Source organism: Aedes aegypti, chromosome 1 (genome assembly GCF_002204515.2).
Source record: "Aedes aegypti strain LVP_AGWG chromosome 1, AaegL5.0 Primary Assembly, whole genome shotgun sequence".
In the NCBI taxonomy this organism is placed as follows: domain Eukaryota; kingdom Metazoa; phylum Arthropoda; class Insecta; order Diptera; family Culicidae; genus Aedes; species Aedes aegypti.
The window spans coordinates 276,647,629-276,672,828 of NC_035107.1; the positions used below are offsets into that span (position 1 = coordinate 276,647,629).

General features: G+C 38.4%; 1 protein-coding gene across 1 annotated transcript in view; it reads right to left on the minus strand.

Annotated features, from left to right (window-relative positions):
• Positions 1 to 25,200, minus strand: part of LOC110674134 (dynein heavy chain 10, axonemal) — a 363,130-nt gene that overhangs the window by 329,211 nt on the left and 8,719 nt on the right. The window contains exons 3-7 of the mRNA XM_021837893.1: positions 21,661 to 21,759; positions 7,265 to 7,291; positions 7,069 to 7,113; positions 3,085 to 3,155; positions 2,874 to 2,997 (exon numbers count right to left, since the gene is read on the minus strand). Of these exons, the coding sequence (XP_021693585.1) occupies positions 2,874 to 2,997; positions 3,085 to 3,155; positions 7,069 to 7,113; positions 7,265 to 7,291; positions 21,661 to 21,759 (366 nt within the window). The remainder of the gene's footprint in view (positions 1 to 2,873; positions 2,998 to 3,084; positions 3,156 to 7,068; positions 7,114 to 7,264; positions 7,292 to 21,660; positions 21,760 to 25,200) is intronic.

Below are 25,200 nucleotides of genomic sequence, written 5' to 3' on the forward strand. Positions count from 1 at the left end.
AGTAAAATCAAATCCAAGGAAATCTTCAACACTTACTGTTGGGGGTGTTTTTTATTACCGTACGGGTTTGGGCCGAAGGGTCTCAGATTTTCATGAAACTTTTTCCACAGGCAGGGCTCATGGATATATGAATAAAAAAAATTGAGAAAAATTCAGGGTCGCCTATTTTTCCGGAAAACTCAGGTGGAAATTTTTTGTTTTCCCTTGACACTACTTACTTTGAAAAATCATAACTCAAGAACGAAGCATCGTAGAAACAAAGTTTTTATATGAAAATTTAAGCAAATTTTCTCAAAAATTCAAAAAAAAATATGAACTGGAAAAAGTTTTCCACAAAATTTTCCACCGTTGGGAAAATTCGTAAAGAAAAGCCGGAAAAACTATGCCCGAACTCGTGGAAAATTTTCAAAAAAATATTTTCGAGAAGGTAATTTTATAAGCTTTAATCACTGAAATTTTTGGAATGCACTTTATTTTCGTTTTTAAGTTATGACCAATTTTGTGAAAAATGTCCAGATGTGCCATTTAAGACTTTTCTTTGAAAAATCATAACTCAAGAAAGAAACATTGTAGAAACAAAGTTTTTATATGAAAATTTAAGCAAACTTTCTCAGCAAACAAAAAAAAATGAACTGGAAAAAGTTTTCCACAAAATTTTCCACCGTTAGGGAAATTCATAAAGAAAAGCTGGAAAATCTATGCCCGAACTCGCGGAAAATGTTTATTAAAATATTTTTGAGAAGGAAACTTTATAAACTTCAATTCCAGCAACTTTTAGGATGTATTTTTTTTTTGTTCCTGAGTTATGGTCAATTTTGTGAAAAATGACCATTTTAGCCTTTTCTTTGAAAACCCATATTTCAATCGAAGCATCAGAAAAACAAGGTTTTTTTTATCAAAGCAATTGCAAATTTTCTAAAAGATCTGAAAGAAACGATATGGGATTGGTTTTAATGAAGTATAAGTCGGATTGGATTATATTTTTCATGAAACAAACGTACGGTAATTAAAAAAAATCCCCATTAGCAAAAATAATGGGAGGTCTTATGAAATAACTTCCTTGTGTTTCTGAAGAAAATTTATCCGAAAAAATCCTAAGAATTTCATCTATTTTAAGAAGTTTTTGGATAACACATTTTTAAGTTTCTTTATCAACATTTTATAACACTTCTCGGAGGGATTCATAACAGATTTTCTGGAAGAGTTCATAAGTAGAAAAAGTTGCATTGATAAATATGCCTTCATCAGGTGCTGCAGAATTCTTTATTTCGAAGCACGATCAAATCATGCGAAGAAAAACATTGCATCAGCATTGGTCCATGATCGGCAATGATTCGCAAGTTGTAACAAACTTGATAAACAGCAGCTGCGAAATAGAGCTCCAAAGAGAAAGAGCGTTGATAAAACACATTTTTTCGCTTATTTACTATTGGGAGTACTGCCCATAACTGCATAACAGTCACATTCGACAAAAGTAGGCACTGAGTAAATGGGATACCAAGTTTGCATTTTACTGCAGTATGGAAGGAAACTAAAATTTCAAAAAATCATTAAGAATTTAAAAGAGCTTATTTAAGGCTAAAATTTTATAAAACTCATATCGCATATTGGGTGAATAATCAGAAAATAATTCTGATATAAATTTCGTTGCTACTACATTATGAGGCTCATGTATAATCTCAATGTGACTGTTATGCGGTTACAATTGCCAATGTGACAAAACAACTTGGTATTTTTTTCGAATTTTCTAGAACAAACTTACAGATTTTAGTAAGTTTATCGAAAGTATTTGTCATTTGATGACTCTCCATGGTATTAACTCCAATTTATCAAAAATGTCGAATGTGACTGTTATGCAGTTATGGGCAGAGTATGTGTTTTACTTTACTAGCATGGTAAACAATCCCCGAACATCCTATAGCAATAGTGCCCCCAAGCTTTTGAGTTTGTTTAGATGCGTTAAACCACAATCAGAGCTGTAGCAGTGGACGATAAACAGATTCTCATGGTGTTACAGAGAGCGATTTGTGAAAGGTACTCTCAATTATCTAAGAATTAAACCCTTGATCTCCTTCCATCCTGAATAATTATTGTTTTTGATTTTCATGATTGTGAATTTTCGCCTTTGGCGAGTTCATTACTTTCTATGTGTATTTATATCGTTTTGAATAATTCTTAATATTGGTAATCTTTGGAAAAAATTATGAAATTTCATTATACTAGTTTTTGGTAAGTTGCTTACAGGGGGACGAACCTAAAATAAAAGCGACGCCGAGGACCTAGGATCGAATCCCATCCCAGAGACAGTCACTTATGACATAATTGTTATAAAGAAGTAAAGCCGTTGAACTCAAGATAAACTAACCCACGGCTAAACTGCCGTGAATCGCAAGTCAGTCCCATCTGGAAGAAGTAGGCATTGAGAAAATGGGCTGTGGAGCTTCCAAACTCGTTTTCCATACGAATATTCAAAAAATTCCAGAGGATTGGTACATGTTCGAAACTTAATGAAACTTTCACAATTTGCTTTTCACTAGGATATCTTTCTAAGAAAACGCGACGGACGATGCGGTAATCTGTAGTGGGAGTGATATGCGGTTACTTTTCACTATGAGACAATTTGGCTTGCTATTTTATCCTACTTTTTCCGAACAAATCTTATTATCTAATTAGGACAGCTTTCAATGCTCAAAGATATGTTGAAAACCGAACTCAACTCAATTTTGATGAAAATGCAGATGGGACTGACTTGCGATTGACGGCAGTAAAAATGTCGTTAAAAAAAATAAACAAAAAAAAAATTACTTTCATAATTCGTTTTGATTTCTAAAATAGGTTGGTTGGCCTTATAGGATAGCATAATTCTAACTTACCAATCGGTGAGCTGAACCTCCGAATAACGTACACGTAGCGCAGGCCAGGATCCAGCTTGTCTTCCGGTATGTATCCGAAGCAAACGTGCACGATTGGCGTCTTTATGGAGGTCGAAACAATTTTCTGTACAAAAGAGAAATAAAATACCGCGAAAAGTTGTACAGTTGTGTAGCAAGAAGGAAAGCAACAGCTAACAGTGGCCATACTTACAGTAACTTCAACGAGCTCATTATCGCCGGAAGCTCCGGCTCCTAGGGCAGTCTCCGGGCCATGGTCAGCATCTAATTAGCCGGTGAAACGAGCAGAACAGTGAAAAGAACCATTAAATGGGGGCTTCGAATGCACATTGGTCCCAAAGCCATATCTAGGAAGACAAAAATGATTGCGCCTAAACCGTCAATTTTAGATATATGGTGTCTTCGGCAAAGTTTCTCCATATTTTTCAGACATTTTTTTCAGAGATGTGAAATTAGGGTGGCCCACATGGTTTACGAGATCAGCACATAAACTTTTTTGCTGACGCATTTAGGACTACACAATATTCTACAATGTTTTAGAACAACCGATTTGGAGCAACTTTGCCGAAGAACCCAAATTTCTATCTCTTATGGTTCGCGAGTTATGATTTTATTTAACAAAAAAGTTAGGGTGGTACTGAAAAATCAGTTTTTTCTTGATAACTTTTTATACGATAATTTCTCGCAAAAACTTTGTTCCGAGCACTTTTAGAACTTTTGATTGCGCAACTTTTTGCCGAAGAAACTACTGTTCTATCTCCTATGGTTACAGAGTTATCAGAAATTTTCTTCGAAAAAATGGTTGTTTTCAAATGCCGATATCTCCGAAAGGCGCAAACGGATTTCCAATCTTTTGTCGGCATTAAAAAGATTATTTCTTTCTCTGTTTATGGTGAAAAAACTGTAAGGACGTTTCTTGTTTGAAAAGATTGACAGAATTTTGAAAATGATATGTTTTCAACCGAAAATTGTCCATAACTTGAAAAATATTCGAGATAGCTCTTTGGTGCCTTCAGCAAAAATGTGCAAAATTGAAAGTTCTGATTGTGCTTCATACAAGGTATTCATGAAAAATCAACTCTTACACATATATTCACCATAAACCAAATTTTATATGGTAAAGAAAGCGAAAAAAGAGATATTTGCTAGAACAATCGAAATAACTGTATGTATGTCATTTAAAATCATTTTTGTCTTCCTAGATATGGCTCTGGGACCAATGTGGAATGGTCGAACACGCGCGCACGGGGGGAGGTGTGCAGCAACAACTGTTTCTAGGTTTGTGCGAAGGTCGTTTCTATAACAACAGCTAGCGCGAGCACAATCGCATGGAGAATACAAGTGAATCTCACGGTGCTGCATTTAACGTTATCATATAAAAAACAACGTAAAAACTTTAAACACTTCTTTCTTTATGAAGTTGCTTGCTACTACACACTTCTGGACCAATTTATAACAAAATGTCGGACGAAACTTAAATTAGGCTCTTTTGAAAAGTAACCGTAAACATTACATATATTTGGCACTCATTTGGATTGTGCGATATTTGCCAGAAAACCATTCGCCAGAAAACTATTCGCCAGAATGACATCTGCCAGAAAACCATTCGCCCGAATGTACCATTTACCAGAAAACCATTTGCCAGAATGTACCATTCGCCAGAAAGTACCATTCCCCAGAATTATTTTTCTTGTCGATTTTAATCAATCAACAATATTTTAATCAATCAACAATATTCGACTTGTGCCACTTTTGACATGTTTAAATTGAACAAATAGTAAGGTAACTATCTCATTCTTCTCATTTTAAGCTTTTTGCTAGTTCACAGAGCGGAGACATTATAACACTGTTATTCTACATCTCTTGCGAGATTTTTGGCTATGAGGTTTTGATACAGTATTCTAAGCTGTTTTACTTAGTTTTAAGAAAATTTCATTTCCTGTCAACGCGAGCTGTTCTTCGTCAGAATATTGTTTTGTATAAAACTTCTCGTACAACTACCAGATATTTTTTGCTTTTCAATGGACAGTTTGTTGGGGTTGTGCTACTTTCTCCCGAATATCGATACCCCGAATGTCGTTTCCCTGAAAACCACTTCCCTGAATACCCCGTTTTCTCAAGTGGCCTATTTCCTCGAAAATGTTTTGGCACTCATAATCATCAGAACTTATTGATATTTTCAGGGTGATGAATGGTTCATATGATATGCACCCTTCTCTTTTGATCAGCGGTTCTTTAAAGTTTCTCTGAACATAGCATTTTTTCTTGTTTTCTTTATCGTTCTTTCTAGTTCACCACTCTGTCTCTGAAGATTGTTTCTTGTCCATTTTCAACTGCATCTATTTTGGGGCCGTCCATGAACCACGTGGTCGTTCAAGAGGGAGTAGAAGTGGGCGGTCCTATCATAATACCACGATCCATACAAATTTCGGGTTATTTGGGAGAATGTATTGCAGGAAAAAGTGTCATTCTTGTATCTGGCGTTCGGAGAAATGATATTCGAGGGAACAACATTCGGGTAAAAATAGAACAAAAGGTTTTTAGTAATAATGGTCACCTAAATTTCAGTACATGAAAAAGTATTCAAAAAAGAGTATTTGCTTACCGCTACTTGACATGGTTTTTGGCAAATAAGAATTCTCCATTATTCATATATTGGATGTTCTTATTAATTTTACAACTGTCTTATTTGTCTAAAAGCTCCTGAAAGTTGTTATAGTAAATGTAACTTTGGTTTTCGAGTGGAGGCATTCATTATTTCATCGAACGGACGGCACAAATAGTTGCAACGCATATTGAAATCTTGTAAATATCTAATCTAGCCCCTTTGAAGCAACAAAACTTCGAAGAACAGCTTATGCTGAAAAGAAGGGCGAACCTCTTGTGAAGCCTTTCAAACCATAATACAATTTTTCAGGGACAACATATATTAAAAAAAAAATACTTTACTATCCGTCACGCTGAATATCAAATATTTACATCAGTAAGCAGTATCTTTCATAGTGGAACAGCTTTTAATGGATACAATTGTTATTCTATTGTATATTTTCTTCTTTCCATGGTCCCCCAGTACTAGGTGTTGCCTTTTCAATTCATATTTATAAAACTTCAAATATTGAAGTTGATCGTTGAATTCTCGAGAAATCGATATTTTTATAATAGTCCAACAATTAGAATATGGATATTCGAAGCTGGCTCTCTTAGTCAACGGTAGATTGTGTCCAAGAGACCCTGTACTTTTTTGAGTGTATTAACCAAAATAATCTCACACAATTTTTTAAAGGCTCTGGCTCGTTTATTTCTCCTACAATTGCAAACTTGATTTACCTGAATTTTTTTTATTAAATTCTAGGGGATGGTCAGTTCTGGGGAATGGTACATTCTGGCGAATGGATTTCTGGCGAATGGTACTTTCTGGCAAATGGTTTTCTGGCATATGGTACTTTCTGGCGAATGTCATTCTGGCGAATAGTTTTCTGGCGAATGGTTTTCTGGCAAATATCGCACAATCCTCATTTGTATTTCTAGACCAGCGCCATTTCAGAATGTTTTAAATTACATGGAGTAATTTTATCTCATATTGGCTTACAATGACCCTATATTGGGCACAACGGTTGCAGCGGTATATGAGACATTACGGAGACATTTAAAAAAAAATCTAGAGCAGAAAAAAATGTGTACGTACAGCCCGAGGGTTCGATGCGCACTGAAAATACTGACAGATGGTTTTTTATATTAAAGTCAAACGTTAATGTACTAAAAATCAACGATTTTGACAGTTACACCTTCAAAAGTGCGGAGCTCAAAACATTGCCTAACATTTTTATTCAAATCGATCCAGACTTGTAGACAAACTTTATAAACGAACTAACATTAGAATTTTTTTGTACTATTATTCTTGATATTCACAGAGGATGAAGCACCGCGAATCTGTAATGTGCCACGTTTGAAGTGGGCAGGCAACGGGAAGTTGTACAAAGAGTTTGCTAATTACTGGTAAAGGAAATGGTTTCTTTTTGTAACCCTTTTTTGTTGCGTGAGTCTGCTTCCAGTTAATATGATTTCACGCTGTTTCTCTGGGGTATTAATGGTTTTGCCTTTTTGCTCAAATTGCTTTGAAAGTTGTTTTACATTCCCCCTGGTTCGCCGTTAGCAGTCGGTTGTTCGAAGCTCTTACCTGTTTTCTTCGCTTTCTTGGCTTTGGTTTTGGTGGTCTTCTTTCCTACAAGCAAAAGAACAAAATCTGCATCAGAATTGCTTCACTGCTTAACATTTCAAGAGTTAGCGATTACAATGGCTACAGTGCTCAAACGTCAAAACACTCATGGTGCTAAAATTGTCCCATAAAATCCGAATAATACAAATAATCTCACCAGCATCATCCGCATCCTCGGCCAGACCTAGGCAAGTATGCAGATTACAGAAATGAAACAGAGAGCAGACAGAACAAAAAATCACCATGTTAAACAGCATTCCCTTTGGTAAATAAACGCCAGATTTTCTCGACGGGCAAAATCAACCAGCCAGCAGCGTGGCGGCGGCACCAGGAAACAATATCATCGCACTACTGGGCTCGACTCTCGAACCGACTCAATGACACAATGCAGCAATTCGCGGGGAAATTTAAATTTTAAATTTAAACCACTCCGAACGGCGTCAGTGACTGCTGCACCCAGCGCACAGTGTACTATTTTGGGAGGGAAAATGAAAGTAACTCAGTCGCAATCGCAATTTTGAAGAAATTAGTAGATACTGGATCTAAAGCGAACACCATATTTGCTTCGCATTTCAGGCGAGTGTACAGGTCTGCCATCTTTTCAAATGTACGGCCGACAATGTCCATATCATCCGCAAAGCAAACAAATTGACTGGATCTCGTAAAACTCGTACCCCGGCTGTTTAGCCCGGCTCACTGCATAACACCTTTTAGCGCAATATTGAACAACAGGCACGAAAGTCCATCACCTTGTCGTAGTCCCCGGCGGGATTCAAACGAACTTCGAACAATTTCGAACACCTTCCATCGTTTCTTTTATCAGTTTTGTGTTTTGTGTTTCCCGGGAAAGCTGGTCTCGTCCATGATTTTCCATAGCTTGACGCGGTCGATACTATCGTAGGCCGCTTTGAAATCGATGAGATGGTAATACGTTGGGACCTGGTATTCACGACATTTTTGGAGGGTTTGCCGTATAGTAATGATCTGGTCTTTTGTCGATCGGCCGTCAACGAAGCCGGCTTGATAAGTTCGACGAACTTTTTCACTACAGGTAACAGACGATAGAAAATGATATGGGGTAATACTTTGTAGGCGGCATTTTGAATAGTGATCACTCGAAAGTTCTCACAATCTAACTTGTCACCTTTTTTGTTTATGGGGCATATTACCCCTTCCGTTCACTCCTCCGGTAGCTGTTCTTGTTTCCAGATTATGCTTATCAGCCGGTGCAGCTTATGATTTATGAGTTCAGCTTCGATACCATCCTTACCAGCAACATTATTGTTCTTGAGCTGGATAATGGCATCCTTAACCTTCCTCAAAGGGGGAGCTGGTTGGTTTCCATCCTCCGCAGTATTGACGAAAGCATTCCCTCCGTTGTCACAACCTTCATTCTGGTCTTCGTAGAAATGTTGCTTCCACCTTTCGATCACCTCACGCCCGTACCTACATCAAGATACTCCCATCCTTATCCCTGCACAACTCGGCTCGCGGCACGAAGCTATTGCGGGATGCGTTGAGCTTCTGATAGAACTTACGCGTTTCTTGAGACCGGCACAGCTGTTCCAGCTCCTCGCACTGCTTTTCCTCCAGGTGGCGTTTTTCCTCCCGAAAGATTCGGGTCTGCTGTTGCCGTTTTTGTCTATGACGTTCCACGTACTGCCGGGTCTCTTGCTGCAGCATGGCCACCCGCGCTATATTCTTCCTCTCCAGAATCTGTCTACCTTCCTCGTCGAACCAATCTGTCGACTCCGTCCAACGTACCTGTCGTTGCTCTCAGCTACATTGTTGATGGCTGCTTTCACTGTTCTCCAGCAGCCCTCAAGAGAAACTTCATCCAGCTCACTTCTTTCGGTGATGCAGCCTCGAGGTGATGCGCGTATGCAGTTGCGACATCGGGTTGCTTAAACCGCTCTAGATTAAAACAGGGCAGCCGTCGGTACCGTACGTTGTTAACGACGGAGAGTTTTGGGCACAATTTAACCATCACCAGATAGTGGTCAGAGTCGATGTTATCGTCACGATATGTCCTGACGTCCATCAATCAGAACGTGCTCGATTTGTGATTCTGTCTATTGGGGTGATTTCCAGGTATATCGTACATCCAGGTATGGAAGGCTGTGCTGGAAGTAGGTGTTACGAATGGCCATATTCAGTGTGATGGATACGATCACTGGTTCCACTTCAGATGTGTCGGTGTGAACGACAGCATCGAAGATACGGAACGAAGCTTCAAATGTGCAGCATATGCTGTTCCCGATCCGCGGGGTTCAACGGTATCAACGTCAGCGAGTGTTCCTGGATCCAGCTAGAAGTACAGCGTCTGGTGAACGAACAAAGGCTTCACATCTATCGACAGCAATACGTTTATGATATCAGCAACTATTGTATCGCTTTCGTTGCCGCCATTGCCCACGATAGCTATGTTCACCCATACAGACACTCACTCGTACCGGCGTCTAACACCACAACTTCAAGCAATTCCATCCGTGCTATGGCAACAATCGACGTACGCTATGCAGCCCACAGACACTCCGACGGTTCTACCAACATTGACTCCGCCCCCAAGTTAGTCAAATCGATTTAAGTTGCTGCAACCGTTTGACCGACTGGCAAAGTTCATTGCAGCAACACTATATTTCTGAATGATCTCAGCAAGTCTAGTGAATGTTATTTCGAGTTCTGTGGCTGTGGGGGGAATTTTGCTACGATTTTTGGGCAATAATCAAAGTGAGGAACTTTCAAAATTTAAGTACCTGAAGAAAAGGATATTGATGAGAAATTCTCAAGCAATTCTTCCTTGGATTCTACCAGGAGTTTTATCTACAATTCCTCTAGATATTTATCTACAAACTCAACCAGAAATTCCTGGCATTCTTTCAGAGATTCCTTCAAAGCTTTCCTTTAAGAATGCCTTCAGAAGCTAGTTCTAAAGATTCCATAATGTATTATTCAGAAATCGTATCATGAAATCTTTCAGATACTTCTTAAAAAATACAACATCAGAAATTTTCCCAAGGATTTCACCGGGACTTTTTTCAGGGCTTCCTCCTAGAACTTTTCCTTAAATTCCACCAGGAGTTGCTTAATAAATTCCAAAAGGATTTTTTTTTCAGTGATGATTTCTTGTATTTTTTCAATTTTTATTCAAAAACTTCCCTAGGGATTTCTTTAGTGATTCATCCAATGCTTTCTTCAAAGATTTATTTAGGAATTTCTCCAGCAACTTTTACTTCTAAACAGATTCTATAAGGATTCTTTTCATGATTCTCCACCAGAAATTCCTTTAGAAATTCTTAAAGAGATTGCTCAATGAATCCCTCCCAAGATATTAATACCGAAATTCCACCAAGAATTGCTCATATCACTAATCTTCCAGTGATTTCCCTAAGAATACTTTCAAAAAAATTCTTCAGAGATATTTTCAAACATTTTTTCAGGGATTCCTACACGATTTTCGCTCGAAATTTCTTCAAAAATTCGTACAGAAATACATGAAGAGATTTACTCCAAGAACTCTTACAGTGATTCTACCCAAGGAGTTTTTTTCCACAAGAAAACTGCACAAGAATTCAACAAACTTCCTACCAGGAATTCCATTAGAGATTCCACTTGCAATTTTTTCGAAAAGTCCCCCAGGTTATTCTCAGCGGATTCTTCTAGAGAATCTTCAATAAATTCTGATATAAATTATTCCAATGTTTCTTTCAAAGATTGTTACTTGTATCCCTGAAGGGACTCTTCAAGGCGTTTGACCTGGGATTTATGAAGGAATTACTTCAAGAATCTACCATAAATGTCTCGTAGGATTCCTAAAGGAATTTTCCCCTAAATTTCTTCCAGTACTTCTTGAAGGAATGAAAAAAGAATCCACCAGGAGGATCCTGTAGGAACTCCTTCAGCGATTGATTTAAAAGTTCTTCCAGAGATATATCAAGGATTTTCTCCAGAGAATTCCCTGAGAATTCTCCAGTGATTTTGTAGGTGATTCCTCTAAGGATTTCACAATAAATTATTTTATGATTTTTTTCCAGAAATTTCCTAAAAAATTCTTCCAGTGATTGAACCTGAAGACATTAAAATATTGTTTTTTAATCTTCTGAGTAAATATCAGTGAAATTGCTTGAGGAACAATCTTTTGGAAGATACCCTCCTGATGGAATAGCTAGTTCAATCCTTCGTGGGATTTCTGGTCTATTCTCGCGTAAATATTGGTGGTTTTTCAGAAAAAAAAATCTTGTGAACTTGGGGAATTTTTTAAATTAAATCCCTGGAAGAATATCTAATAACCCTGAAAAATTCTGAGAAGGGAAATCCTAGTAAAATCATGGAAGTATTTTCTGGTAGATCTTCCGACGAAAATGTAGTAGATTTTTCTGGTGGAAATTTCAGCGAAACTCTGGTGATATTCCCAGTGTTAACATTGTAAGAACTCGTGGTGAAAATCCTTAAAAACTCCTCTCGTGAGAAATTACTGGTGAAATAATAAACGAAAATACTGGTGAAGTCTCTGAAGAAATTACTGGAGGAATGTTTATAGGAAATTGTGGTCAAATCCCATAAGAAATTCGTTATGGGATTCTTGGAGATCATCTTGGCGAAACCTTTAGAGGATGTTTTCTAGAATGTTTTGGAAGAACTTCTAAGGGATTTTTTGATTTCCCGCAAAAAAAAAACCTGAAAAAATTGGTGGAGTTTCTGTAAAAAAATCTAGTGGAATTCCAATGAGAATTGCAGCTGAAATCCTTGAAGATTTTCCTGATTGAAATCATGGGGAATTATCTGGGTGAGTTCCTGATGCAATCCATGGAGGAACCTCTAGTAGAATTCTTACAGGAATCTCTGTCTGGAGGATTTATATGGGGGTTTTTCAGTTGGAATCCTTAGAGGAAATCCTAGCGGAATTTTCGAAGGAGTTTCTGGTGGAATTACTGTAGGTTTTCTTAAAGGAATCTCTGAAGGAATTCTTTTTTTGAATCCAAAGAGGAGCTTCTCATAGAGTCGCTGGATACTGGTGGATTCCCAAATTACTTGTGGAATCCTTACAAGAAATTTTTGGTATAATTGCTGGAGGGATTCCTGGAGATATTTCGTGAGAGGAATCTCTTGAGTAATCCCGGTGATATAGTCCTTTTAAGAAATTTCTGGTAAAATCCCGAGAGGAATTCCTGACAACCCTTGAGGATCACTGGAGATATTAATTCCTTGATTAATTCCGGGAGGACTCCCTTGAAAAATTCCTGGAAAAATCCCTTGAAGAATTCCCTATAAAACCCCTGAAGAAAATTCTGGTAGAATCCCTCGATAAATTCCGGGATGAATCGGTAGGAAATAGTCTGCTGGAACCCAGAAAACCCCTCAAATAATCCTGAAGAAACCTTTAGAAAAAATCCTGATAGAATCCCCGACAGCACTTCTGATAAAATCCCAGAAAGTGTTCTTGATGGGGTCTCAGGGTGATTTTATTATGAAATTTTAGAAGTATTCCAAAAGGAATCCATAAAAGAACTTCTGATGGAATCCCTGCAGAAACTCCAAAAGAAATCTATTGAAAGACTCCTGATGAAATCCTTAGATAAACTTCTGATGGATTTTTTGGAAGAACTTCTGATGTAAATCCCTGGAGGAGTTTATGATGGAATCCCTCGAGGAAAATTCGATAAAAGGAATTCCAGGTAAAATCTCAGAAGGAACTCCTTAGGCAGCGTCCATAAATGACGTAGCATTTTTGGCCAATTTTTGACACCCCCTCCCCCATCGTAGTCTATTTTCCTTTATTGAATACATGGTTCGTAGCAAAATAGTAGACTCCCCACTCCCCCCTAAAATGTTACGTCATTTATGGACGGTACCTTATTAAATTCATACAGAAACTTTTGATTTTCTGGAAGGAGTTCCTGATAGAATCATTTTAGGAACTCCTGATAAAATCCCTAGAAGGACTTCTTATGGAATCCCTAGAAGAACTTCTAATGTAATCCCTCTAGGAACTCCTAATGAAATATCTGAAGAACCTTCTGACTGAATCTATAAGGATCCTGATGAAACTACTGAAGTCTTGATAATATGCCTGGCGGAAATCCTTAAAGCATTCCTTGAGCAATCCCTGATATTGTCTCTGGAGAAATTCCAGGTGCAATCTCCGAGGTAACTCATTATGAAATCCCTAGAGAGACTTCTGAAAGAATCCCTGTAAGAATTCCAGATGGAATCTCTGAAGGAACTCCTGATGGAGTTCCTACAAAATCTTTTAATAGAATCCCTGGAGGAGTTCTAGATTGAATATTTTAATGAAATCCTTAAAGGAACTCCTGATGAAATCCATGAAAAAAAACTCCTGTTGTAATCCCCAGAAGAACTCCTGATGTAATCCCAAGAAGAATTTCTTTCTCTGTAGGAGTTTCTGGTGGAATCTCTGAAGAAACTTCTGATGAAATCTCTAGAGAAATTTCTGATGGAAACCCTATAGGAACTCGTGATGAAATTACTGGAGGAATTCCTGATGTAATTTCTGAAAGAATTGCTAGAGGAACTCTTTATTATATTCTTAGAAGACATTCTGATGGAATTTCTCCAGGGACTCCTGTTGGACTCTCTGGTGGAATTCCTTGAAGAATTCCAGGAGGAAACTCTGAAGGAATTCCTGATGAAATCCCCAGAAGAACTGGTGGAAGCCCTAAGCCCCCTACTCTTGATAGAATTCCTATAGGAACACTTCTGATGGAATCTCTAGAAGAACTCGTGATGGAATCCTTGGAGGAATTCCTAAAGATATTCTTGAAGGAACTGCTTATGGAATCATTGGAGGAACTCCTAACGAATTCCTTAGAAGACTGATAAAATTTGTACATGAGCTCCTGTTGAATTTCCTGGAGGTATTCGTATAAGATCCCTGATGGAACACCTGATAGAATCCCTAAAGGAACGCTTTATGATATGCGCAGAAGAAATCCTGATGAAATTCCTCGAGGAACTCCTGATATGTCACTACCGATGGTACCTGGAGGAGCTCCAGGTAAAGCCGCAGATTCAACTTTTGATGGAATCCCTGGATGAACTCCTGATGTCATCCCCAGAAGGAATCTGATGAAAGCCCTAAATAGCCCCTGATAGAATCTCTATGGGAACTACTAATGAAATCCCTGGAGGAATTCCTGATATTCTTGAAGGAACACCTGATTGAATCATTGGAGGAACATCTGATAAAATCTCTTGCAGAATTCCTGATGGAATCCCTAGAGAAACTCCTGAAAGAATCCTTGAAGGAATACCAGGTGGAATCACTGAAGGAACTCCTGGTGCAATCCCTGGAGAAACTTCTCATAGAAATGCTAGAGGAACACTCCTGATGGAATTTCTAGCGGAGTTCGAGGTGGAATCCTTTAAGAAATTGCTGATGGAATCCCTGAAGGAACATCTGAAGGAATTCATGGTGTAATCCTTACAATAACTTCTTATGGAAACTCTCCTGATGGAATCCCTAGAAGAACTTTAAAAGGATTCCTATTACTTCATCCAGGTATGGTGAATGGTGAAATTTCTGATGGATTCTTGTAGGAATTCCTGGTACAACCCCTGGAGGAATCCCGTATTGAACTTTAGATGGAATCAATGCTAGAACTGCTGGTGTATTTGCTAAAGAAATAGGTTAAATATTGTGGGAAAACGCCAGTCGAGTATATAGAAACAACTCATAGCGCACTTTCGCTAGATCACCATGTCGTCGACACTCTGTAAATTCATGCATTTTGGCTTGCCACCCATCTACATACAGTTTGAAGCTTCAATTTGACACGCTGACGTCGATGTTCTGGCAACATCCCTACAGACGGTACGATCAGTTCGTCAAACATTTTGGTCTGCCCACCGGTGGTTTGAGCAAAATCAAACTCGTTTGATTTTGGTCGACCGATTTGTCAAACGTCAAATCGGTTTCACAAACTGACAAATTGGTACGTCAAGCAGCATCACGCACGGTCAAAAATAGCACCAACATGAACATCAACCAGAAGGGCGGAGTCAATGTTGGTCAAACCGTCTGAGCGTCTGTGGGCTGCATTAGTATACCACCACTCAACACAAACGACTATGCCTTCGGAGAGTCGTCCAGCAGGAGAGCAACATCTGTACAACACAGAGCTAGTTAGTTCTCAGGGAGTTCAGCAGACCTCTGCACAAGTCGAACCAGTACCTATGCATCCAGGTCTTGGTGAGAATGCTAGCTCTGTAGGTCAGTATGCACAACAGTGGTATGACAGTGGTAAGTAATACCTATGGGTAACATGCAAAGTTCTTACCAAAATTATGTACCAAATTATTGGTTCCTTGTAACAAATAATGCTCCATTGCAAATATTGCCACAGCTAGAAAGATTATCAAGCATAGCAAGGCCAGCATCACAAGTCAGTTAGCCTATCAAGGTATACCAATAAATCAAAACTCCGTCCTCTCATCTCAACTAGTTCCCAGAGGTCCCCAGAAGGCTGCACTGCACGGTTTGGAGTCAAATGTTATAACGTTGCCAGAGCCTAATATTAGAGGTTTTCCTTCGGTAGGGTATCCGTCCTATTATGGAGGACTTAAGCACGGTGTTAAAATTAAAATCGTATTGCAGTGTCCAAAATCTAAATATTATGGTATTTTGCAATGTTAAGTGTTAAAACTATCCTTTATCTGGAGTATAGTGAAGTAAAAAAGTAATTTTTGGAATCATACATACATTTTTTTGACATAAATCTGAAGCTCTTCCTCTGTCCTATTATTGCGGTATTTTGTCCTATTATTGCGGTAGTGCCGTCCTATTATTGCGGTATACCAAAAATCATAGATTTTATTACATTCAATGTACATTCAATACCACACAATGTTCGAGCATTGAAATTATGCTTCCTCCGTATTAATGACACTGCACGGTACTGTCAGTTTGTGTGACTCTGGACCTATCTATGAGGAAAACTAATTCATTACTTTATGTCACGATTCGAAAACAAATCAACAGAATCGAATGATTTTCTGCCGGTTTCGTCTCCTCTTTCGTCGTAGGTGGACTATGTTGAAGTGAATAGACAAGGTTTTTTCCATCTGAGACCACTAGTTGCTATAGAAGAAATGAATTTGTTGACTTAAGTATAACCTACAATTTTGATGCTTTTAAAAATATTTCCCACTAGCACCACAATTTTAAAGGATTGCTTCCTTTTGATCATCTTATACCTTAGTTGTTCAACGTATTTTTGGCATGTGTTCCGATTTTCAGTCAGTTTACGTGATTTTTTGGTAAAACATTGTGTTTATTTGCAGAATATTTGTAAATAAGAGGAACTACAGGGTAAAAATAAACATAAACCTTTTGTTTGACCTAAAAAATGTATGAATAACTCAAAATAATGTCCCTAGTTAGTATCCCAATAATATAATTAATGTTTCCAGCAATTACAATTAAAAATTACTATTGAAATATCGAATTTTTGAAAGAGATTTACAGATACCGCAATAATAGGCATAAAGCTATTTTCATTGTCCTATTATTGCGGTATATGCTTTTTCTCAAAAATATAGAACTTTTATTCAAAATTCAATATCTATCATGTAGCTACATCCATACTGAACTGATATACCCGCTACATATAATTGTTTTGGTTCTAAACTTAAAAATTTAAGCTTATGAAAACCCGCCCGTAGATATAGAGACTGGTTAAAAATATAGGCTTTTCTTGATGCATCATTTAAAACTGTTCTTCCAACGATCAAAATCGTTTAATTCTTAAAGCATTCATCTGGTACAGCTTGGGAATACTATAAGCTTTCATCATCATCAATAATATCCATAGAAAATAGAGTTTTCGATTAATAATGAGGGTTTAATTCTTATACCGCAATAATAGGGAATACCGCAATAATGGGCAAATTACCCTACCACTGGATTACACGCCAAACACTCAGCAGCTCGCAGCTCGTCATGTGGTGTCAAGTGAGCTTTCAATTTCCAATGGTAATTCTGTGGAGTGGCCAATGTTCTGGAGTAGCAACACACCTTTGTCCGTGTCCGCAGGCCAAGAAATGCACTTGGCAAACCCGAGACGCAGCGAGATACACTAGAGCGTATTACTGAGGTTACACAAGCAGAGCGGTAAAAGTGTAAGGACTTCGTGAACTCCGTTTGTTTAGAGAAAACTGCAGTAAGAGTAATCAGCTATCGGAGAAAAGCGTCAGTAGCGGAAAAGTGTTCGTGGACATCGTGAAATCGAGGACATCTACAAAGGGAATGTTCTGTTTTCAAGACAAAACTATCGGTGAACACTGGAAAGCAGTACAAGAAGCAGCAGTGGCCTTGTAAGGCACCTGTTTGCGGTCCCGATGGTTGGCAGGAGAATCATCACAAGTTCCTTCACCCTGGTAATTCCCAAGCTAGAGACAACCAAGGAAATTCTACACCAGCTTCGACTTCTGGTGTAGTTACTGTTCATCGGCATCAGAGAATTCTATTTCAGATCTTGCCAGTTTGCCTTCACGCCAACGGCAAATCTGTGAATACGTTCGTTTTTTTTGGATGAAAGCTCTGATTCGACGCTGCTAGAAAGCTTTATCGCCCGGAAACTTGGGGTCATCGGAGCTGTCTTGCCTCTGTATGCAGTGGACGACTAGGTGACCAGAAGAAAATTCGAAACGTGTGCAACTAGAGATTTCTGGGAGCTTCGGTAAGCGTTTCACGATTTCTGGAGTGCATACCGTTTCCAGCCTGGATTTGCCTTACCAGACCATTAATTTTGGTGAGATGCAAGAAAAGTTACCGTTAGTGAATAGGCTTCCTGTGGCAAGTTATGAAGACGCTGTCCTATGAATATTGATTGGTTTCTGGACAGCAAGCCCATGGCGGAGAGAAGGCTTCGTGCCTCGAAGAGCGGCAATCGAGATACCGTTTTGATTCATATTACGGACACTTAAGGACTCAGGGAAATATAACCCAGCATAAAGCATACAAAATAAATCATTCTGTATGATTCCTTAGCGCTATCGAGCGTCGGAAGCCCTTTACTTTCGAACGGTGGGTGAAGAATACGCTTCCGGAACTTCAATAATTTTAAATAAATCAAAATGTGTGGCCTTTTCATGATTCTTATTCCGGACGCTTCCTGCACTTTTGGACACTTTGAATCGAATTCCGGACAGCTCATTATAATCATTAATGGAACAGTCAAATCATCAATCGAAATCGTTAAACCACCAAAGAGACATCTAAGGTAGTTGGGCATTATAAATTTTCAAAGATATTTATGAAAAAAGTTTACTAAAACGAGCCTTGAAATTGAGAACTTTTGAACAGCAAAAATTGAAACATTTCGCGTGAAATGTTTCCCATACAAAGTAGAGTGTCCGGAATTTGAAGCTGTCCGTAATATGAATCAAAACGGTATCCAGTCTTGTTTGAGAAAGTGCGACAGCAAATTTCTGATTATCTCTCCAAAGGCTACGCCCACACAGTGACGATGCAGAAGTTAATGGAGACCGACCCTAGCCAAACGTTGAATCTGCCTTTGGGGGTCATAATAATCACGAAAAAAAACGGAGAAAGTTCGAGTTGTGTGGGATGTAGCCGCTACTGTAAAAGGAGTTTCGTTTTCCGTTCCACTGATCTACTGCTGTCACTACCGATGGTACTTTGTTGCTTTCGGCAGAGAGAGGTGATCATCAACGCTGACATCAAGGAGATGTTCTATCAAGTTCTCATTAGACCGCATGCTAGGTAGACTCAGCAATATCTAGGGCGGAATAATCCATTGCAACCGGTAGAGTAGTTCGTGATGGACATCGCCATATTTGAAATCACATGTTCACCGAGTGCTGCGCAGTTTGCGAAATGTGCAGGGCTTTTCCCGAGAGTTTCCGAAGGCTTCAACCGCTGCAAACCGCTACGTCGACGACTACTTGGATAGCGTTGTCACAGTCGACGAAGCGGTGGACCTGGCAACGGAAGTGAAGGCACTAAACGCGTTTGAACTGCGACATTGGTTGTTCAAGGAGGACGTTTTAACTTTCGCAATACGGTTTCGTGAAAATCCGAAGAGATTGCTCGAAGGAAATGCGTACCCTTCGAAGAGAGAGCTCCTAAGCTTAGTCATGAGTGCCTTTGATTCACTCCGGTTGGGGGCAAACTTCGTAGTTAGCGGCAAAATCCTCTTGTAAGATGTGTGGAGGTCTAGTATCGGCTGGGATGAGCGAATATCTCAGGAATTGTTCGCATCATGGAACCGATGGGTGCTAGCACTGCACAGCTTAGGTCAAGTATAACTTGATCGGTGTTATTTCCCAGGTTACAAGCAGAGACGATGAACAGCCTGGAGTTGCACGTTGTAGTGGATGCTAGCTTGAGTGCCTGCGGTGCGGCGGCCTACTTCAGAGCTGTCCTGCGTGACACGGTTCGTTACAGTCTCGTTTTGTCAAAAACTAAGGTAGCGCCTCTGAAGCAGCTATCCGTACCCAGGACCGCTCGACAACGGACCAGATTTTTGCCTTGCGAATGATCTTAGATGAATTCCGAGAGTATATCTTACAGACCTACCTTCTGGTTATTGATTTCAAGGCAGCGTAAGATTCAGATGAACGAAATAAGATATGGCAGATATGTCTGAACATGGATTTCTGGCGAAACTAACTAGGCTGAAACGTGCAACGCTGGCTGATTCGAAATGAAGTGTTAGGATTGCAGACGAATAAACTTTTTTTGTGATTTTAGACGGATTGCAGCAAGAAGACTAAGCTAGAGGGTGTTATTAGGAGATCTGGCGTACAAGGAAACGGCACTATCATCAAAAGTCACATATGCTCCTCAGCTTTGCGAACGATATCGGAGTCGTTGGAATCGATCGAATTTCAGTGGAGGAGGCCTTTGTGTCTGTGAAGAGGGAGATTGGATGGGTTTCCGCTTGAAGTTTTAGAGTAATTTTTTTTTTCTTAAACTAGTGTAAATGGACAATTTGGGATTTTTGACACCAAAACGGTGGAAATCACTTGATTCATCGTAATGTTTTACACAAAATATCATCATTTTCAAATACTATCCGATTGCGGCTGAATTACGTCCGTAGTTTGTTCCTAAATAGTACACTGTGATAGTGGATTTGGAGCTGAGGAGTCTGCCTCTATTGTTTCTGGTGTCGCATTTCTGGTTTTCTTGTCAGTGCTGATTCACACCCCGTTTCGGAAAGGAAGAAAAAAAAAATCCCACTTCATCATGCAAGTGGAGAACCTTCGAAATATGATAAAAAGTGTGTGTTTCCTTCCCACTTGGCTACATGCTGCTTTTCCTTTTGCTGCAGTAGGGTAATTTGCCCATTATTGCGATAGTACTCATTATTGCGGTGTAGAAAAAAATATTATTCTTGGGATATTATTATTTTTTATGTAGATATTAAGATAGATTATACTTTCTTCAAGCTAAATCAAATGAATGCTTTCAAATTTGAAAACTTGATATTGAGATACACAATACGGACTAACAGAGAGTTGACTATAGAAAATCATGGCTCCTCAGTACCGACAAAAATAAAATACTGTATTTTTTATCTTGTCCAACGTTTCGGTCCGTTTTGTCCCTTTTTCAGAAACTAGACTTCCCAGACAACCAAAATGTACGCAAAACGAAATCACCTGGAGGCTTTGCATGTGCAAAATTTCACTTATAAGCTGTCGCGAAAAGGGCTTCTACGTACAAAAGTGGAGGCGATATGCGTGCATATATTATGTGATGAATAATAACATTCAATGCGAGTGTATAAATATTCTACAGAACTAACCTGTGATCTTATGCGACTTAACTTATGATAACAAATGTTGATTTGACAGCTGCTACGGATTGATTCGATTTACTTTGTATGAGTGTACGGGACGAAACAAAATGTACAAATGAACTCAGAAAAAAAGTGTTTTATGCGAGGAAACTCATCAATTTGACGAGTTTATCCACGGTGTTTTGCGGGTTTGATGTAATTAGTATGAATAAACGAGTTATAACGTGAACTTTCATGCGATTTATGGTTGTCTGGGTTACTGTAGAAGGTCTTAGAACGACCGAAACGTTGGACAAGTTAAAAAATACAGTATTTTATTTTCGTCGGGACTAAGGAGCCATGATTTTCTATAGTAAACTCTCTGTTAGTCCGTATTTTGTATCTCGATATCAAGTTTTCAATTTATTCATTTTATTTTTGTCCTTTTGGTATACCGCAAAACTTTTCTAATTTACTATACTCCAGATAAAGGATAATATCAAAACTTCATATTGCAAAATACGACATTTTTTAGCTTTTGGACACTGAGGTAAGATTTAGATTTGAACACCTTGCATTGATCCCCTATAATAGGACGGATGCCCTAACAGAATCTAGCTGCAGCTCTCCATGCAGCGAAGGGAACAAGCGTCCTTTTCTCGTCAACAGGGGAGATACAGTGTGTCCTCGATGCTCACGTCCTTCCAGGGGGTTGAGAGGGACAACCGTTCCGAAGGGGGGGGGGGGGGGGATCGGTGCAAACTGTAAATAAATCAAATTAACTTACCAGAACGTGTTGCCTCGAGGGTATCTCCAGCGGCATCCTGATCCGTTTTGCCATCCGGTGGTTCATCCTCTTTTGCATCTTTGGGTTTTTTGGCCGCGGCTTCGGTGTATGAGCGAGTGTGTTTGTGTGTGCGACGATGAACGGAAAGGTTTCGGTGGAGTAAAGAACGTGTCATTGTAAGTGAGTTTAGTTTTTGTAATTGTTGAAATAGATAGGTGTAAAGAAAACAATGGATGCATGAGGTTCAGTGTTGATTGGATGGTGTTTGCCATGCCTTACCCGTAAATGTTAGTCAATTAAGACTGTTAGCTCGTATTTAATACTAGATTATCAAAATCGGTAAATAATATGTTCAATTATTCTAGTAGACATAGAGATGAATTATTTAGATAGAGATTGTAATTTTATGATAATCTTATATAAATGAAACAGAATGGTGTTTGTATGTCACGAATTGGCTTGAAAACAGCTCAACTAATAGATGTCATTTTTTAATGCTGCATACGATGTATTGATGCAACGTGTTCGTTAGCTAAATTATTAGTGAAAATCAACAGAAAAAAAGGAAAATAACGGGAAGCACTATTCTGACATTTTGGAGGGATACCTTCATGCCGTATTAGATAACCTAATGCTTGGCAACACAAAGTTTACCGGGACAACTATTATTCAATAATTTCCGACATGTTCAGCAAACTTTTCGTAACTCCAAAGGACAGTCAAGAATTAAATGTCAAAAATTACATATTTGGTATGAACGATCTGAAGAATCAAGCAAAGAATGCAGCAATTGCAACGTGTTAGAAAACACATTCATTTGAGGGATTTAGAGTAAATGAAGAGATATCGGAACTATTCCTATACCATTTTTAGAAATCGAAGATAAAAAAAAAAATGACTAGCTTCCAAGCTTCCGGTCATAAAGAGTTCGCTGAACGAATAGCCAATAAACCTATGAATAATTATCGCCAACAATGTCGCCTACATCATCACAAAACGTGAATAAACTTGAGTGCAAATACCGCATCGTTCGGTGCCCATCCATGCAAGCAGAAAAAAAATCCAATAAATGACAGAAGAAGGAACCCCACAGGTATTCACTTTATCACTTGATTTTTTTTTCACCCATTTGGCAAACACTTCGCCACACTGACAAAGACAGCGTCCTAGGTAATACGGAGAAAATCCTGCGAAAAATATGGAAATCCTGTGGAACGAAGAAAGATTTATGTCTTCGGCAACGAAAGAGGCGACAACAGCGACGGCCCTGCTTCCGCTTCGGGCGCGCGTCTTGAGAAACCGAAAAAGACGTGCAAAACTTTTGATTCATGCCGGGTTTTTACTGGTTGGTTCTGGCTGGTTTGTCGGTACACACATTGGATGTGCTCTGCCACGGCAGTCAGCATTTACATTGAAGGCTCCATTTCTGCATATTTTGACGTAATATTAAGTAAAATGCGTCCTTGGCATTCCATTTACATAATACATACTTTTGTCGAATGTTACAAATATTCAGTTATGGGCAGCTTTAGAGCTAAAAGTTTATTCCAAACGATAGATAAACTTAAATGATATTTCTTTGTAAAGTGGTTAAAGTTGTAGATTGGAAGGACTAATTGGGGTCCCAGTTAACCACAGAGTTCGTACTTGCAGCTTAAAAATAAGCTTACATAGTTTTTCACAAACTATGTCACACAAGTCACATTTTTAGCCTATTTGATATCAATCTACATAATTTAATGCAAACCTAATTTTGAGGGCATGAATACTGTCTACCTACCCCCGATCTATTACGTAACTGGTGGCGTCAGTGTACCACCAGGAAGCAGTAAAATGCACCGCAAAGGAAGCTTCCAGAAACGCAATTCGAAATTGATACTCTTGTGGACAGTCAGTGGAATTACGCCGAGTGAAATTTATGACTGGGAGAATATTTTCACCGCATCTTGCGTATGGAAATCCGCACCACGCCTCTCAATGGAAAGCCAAATTGAAGAATGTCGATATAAATTACAAAGGATCAGTGCGGCCACGTACTTAAATCGAAATATTTTTGGATAGGGGCGTTTGAAAAAAAATTTAAATAAAAATGTTCGAAAATATATCGTTAATGTCATTGGCGACATATTTTAAAACATTAACAAACTTCAATTTGTACAGCAATTTAAATTGTTGTCCTATATCGGTGATAAAGATAAGCATCTGAATATCTGATAAACTCGTGAACAAATTGTGAAGTTCCTATAATCTTCTTTAAAGAATTTCTACAGGAAATACTTAACGAGTTCTTGGAGAAATTGGCGGTAGTATCCTTTTGAAATGGAAGTATGAGATCTCTACCCTGGAACTAGTAAAGAAGTAGGTATCACTGGAAGTATTACTCAACGTTGCATACCTAATAAGAATTCATAGTGATATTGCTGAAGAAATTTGGAAACGGCTTCCTGGAAGAACACATACAGAAATCTTTTGAAAAAATCCTTGAGTTATCCCTAAGAAACACTTTTTTGAAATATCCCTGAGAAAATATTTAAAGAAAACATTCAAAGAGTTGTTCAAAGAAAAATTATAGAAGTAATCACTGACAAGGTTTTTAGCCTTCGGGCTGTCACGTTGTTGTGTTTTGTACATAATTTTGGGAATGAAAATAAGCGAACACAATCGTATACAGTGCTTTTTAACAGAACATAATTTTTAAGATTCAAAAATACATTGTTTTGTTAATTATCAAACAATTTCGGCAAGACTGAAAAGCTAATCCATAATTAAAAGGAAACTGCAGTCGTACAACCAACTCTATAACTTGAGCTTGAGAAAATCAGTAACAGGATTGGAAACATCGTTTTAGGGGCAACGTCCTGAACAAGGCCGAAAAGCCGAAATCAATGTTTGTGCAGAATATTTTATGCATTCTTGTACTGTTCAAGCATAAAAAAAGGTGAACAAAGGTGTCTAAAGTCCCTTTTTCGTTTTTTTTTTCGCATCGCTATGGATCTTGATGTGAATTCTTGAGGCTCCAGTGATAACTATGAGACTGTTCCATAGGTTCACAGATTCCTCGTAGAAAGTATTTTGGAATTCTTTCAGTAATTCATTCAAAACTTTCTTCAGGATTACGTACAAATACATCCTTCCAGAAATTGTTGAAAAGATCATTAAACCAATTATCCCAGGAGTTCGTATTGACATTTTTTAAATGATTTTAAGATGTGCTACGAGGAATTCCTTCTAGAATTACACTACAAATTCTCCCAGAAATTGTTACAGTATTTCCTCGAAAGTTTTTTCAGACATGCTCGTATTGATAACTTTCTATTTTTCTCTGGAATAGCTTGAAAACCTTCCTACAGAAATTATTCCAGGAAAATTAACAAACCTTTGTGCAAAGATTTATATATATATATACTTTTTTTGAAAACCGATGGTTTCAACAAATAAATTTATAATTACTACAATAATGGAACTAAACAGAACCAGAAATAATACACTAAAGAAAATAACGCATACGATTTCTAAAAGACAATACAGAACTGCAGGGTT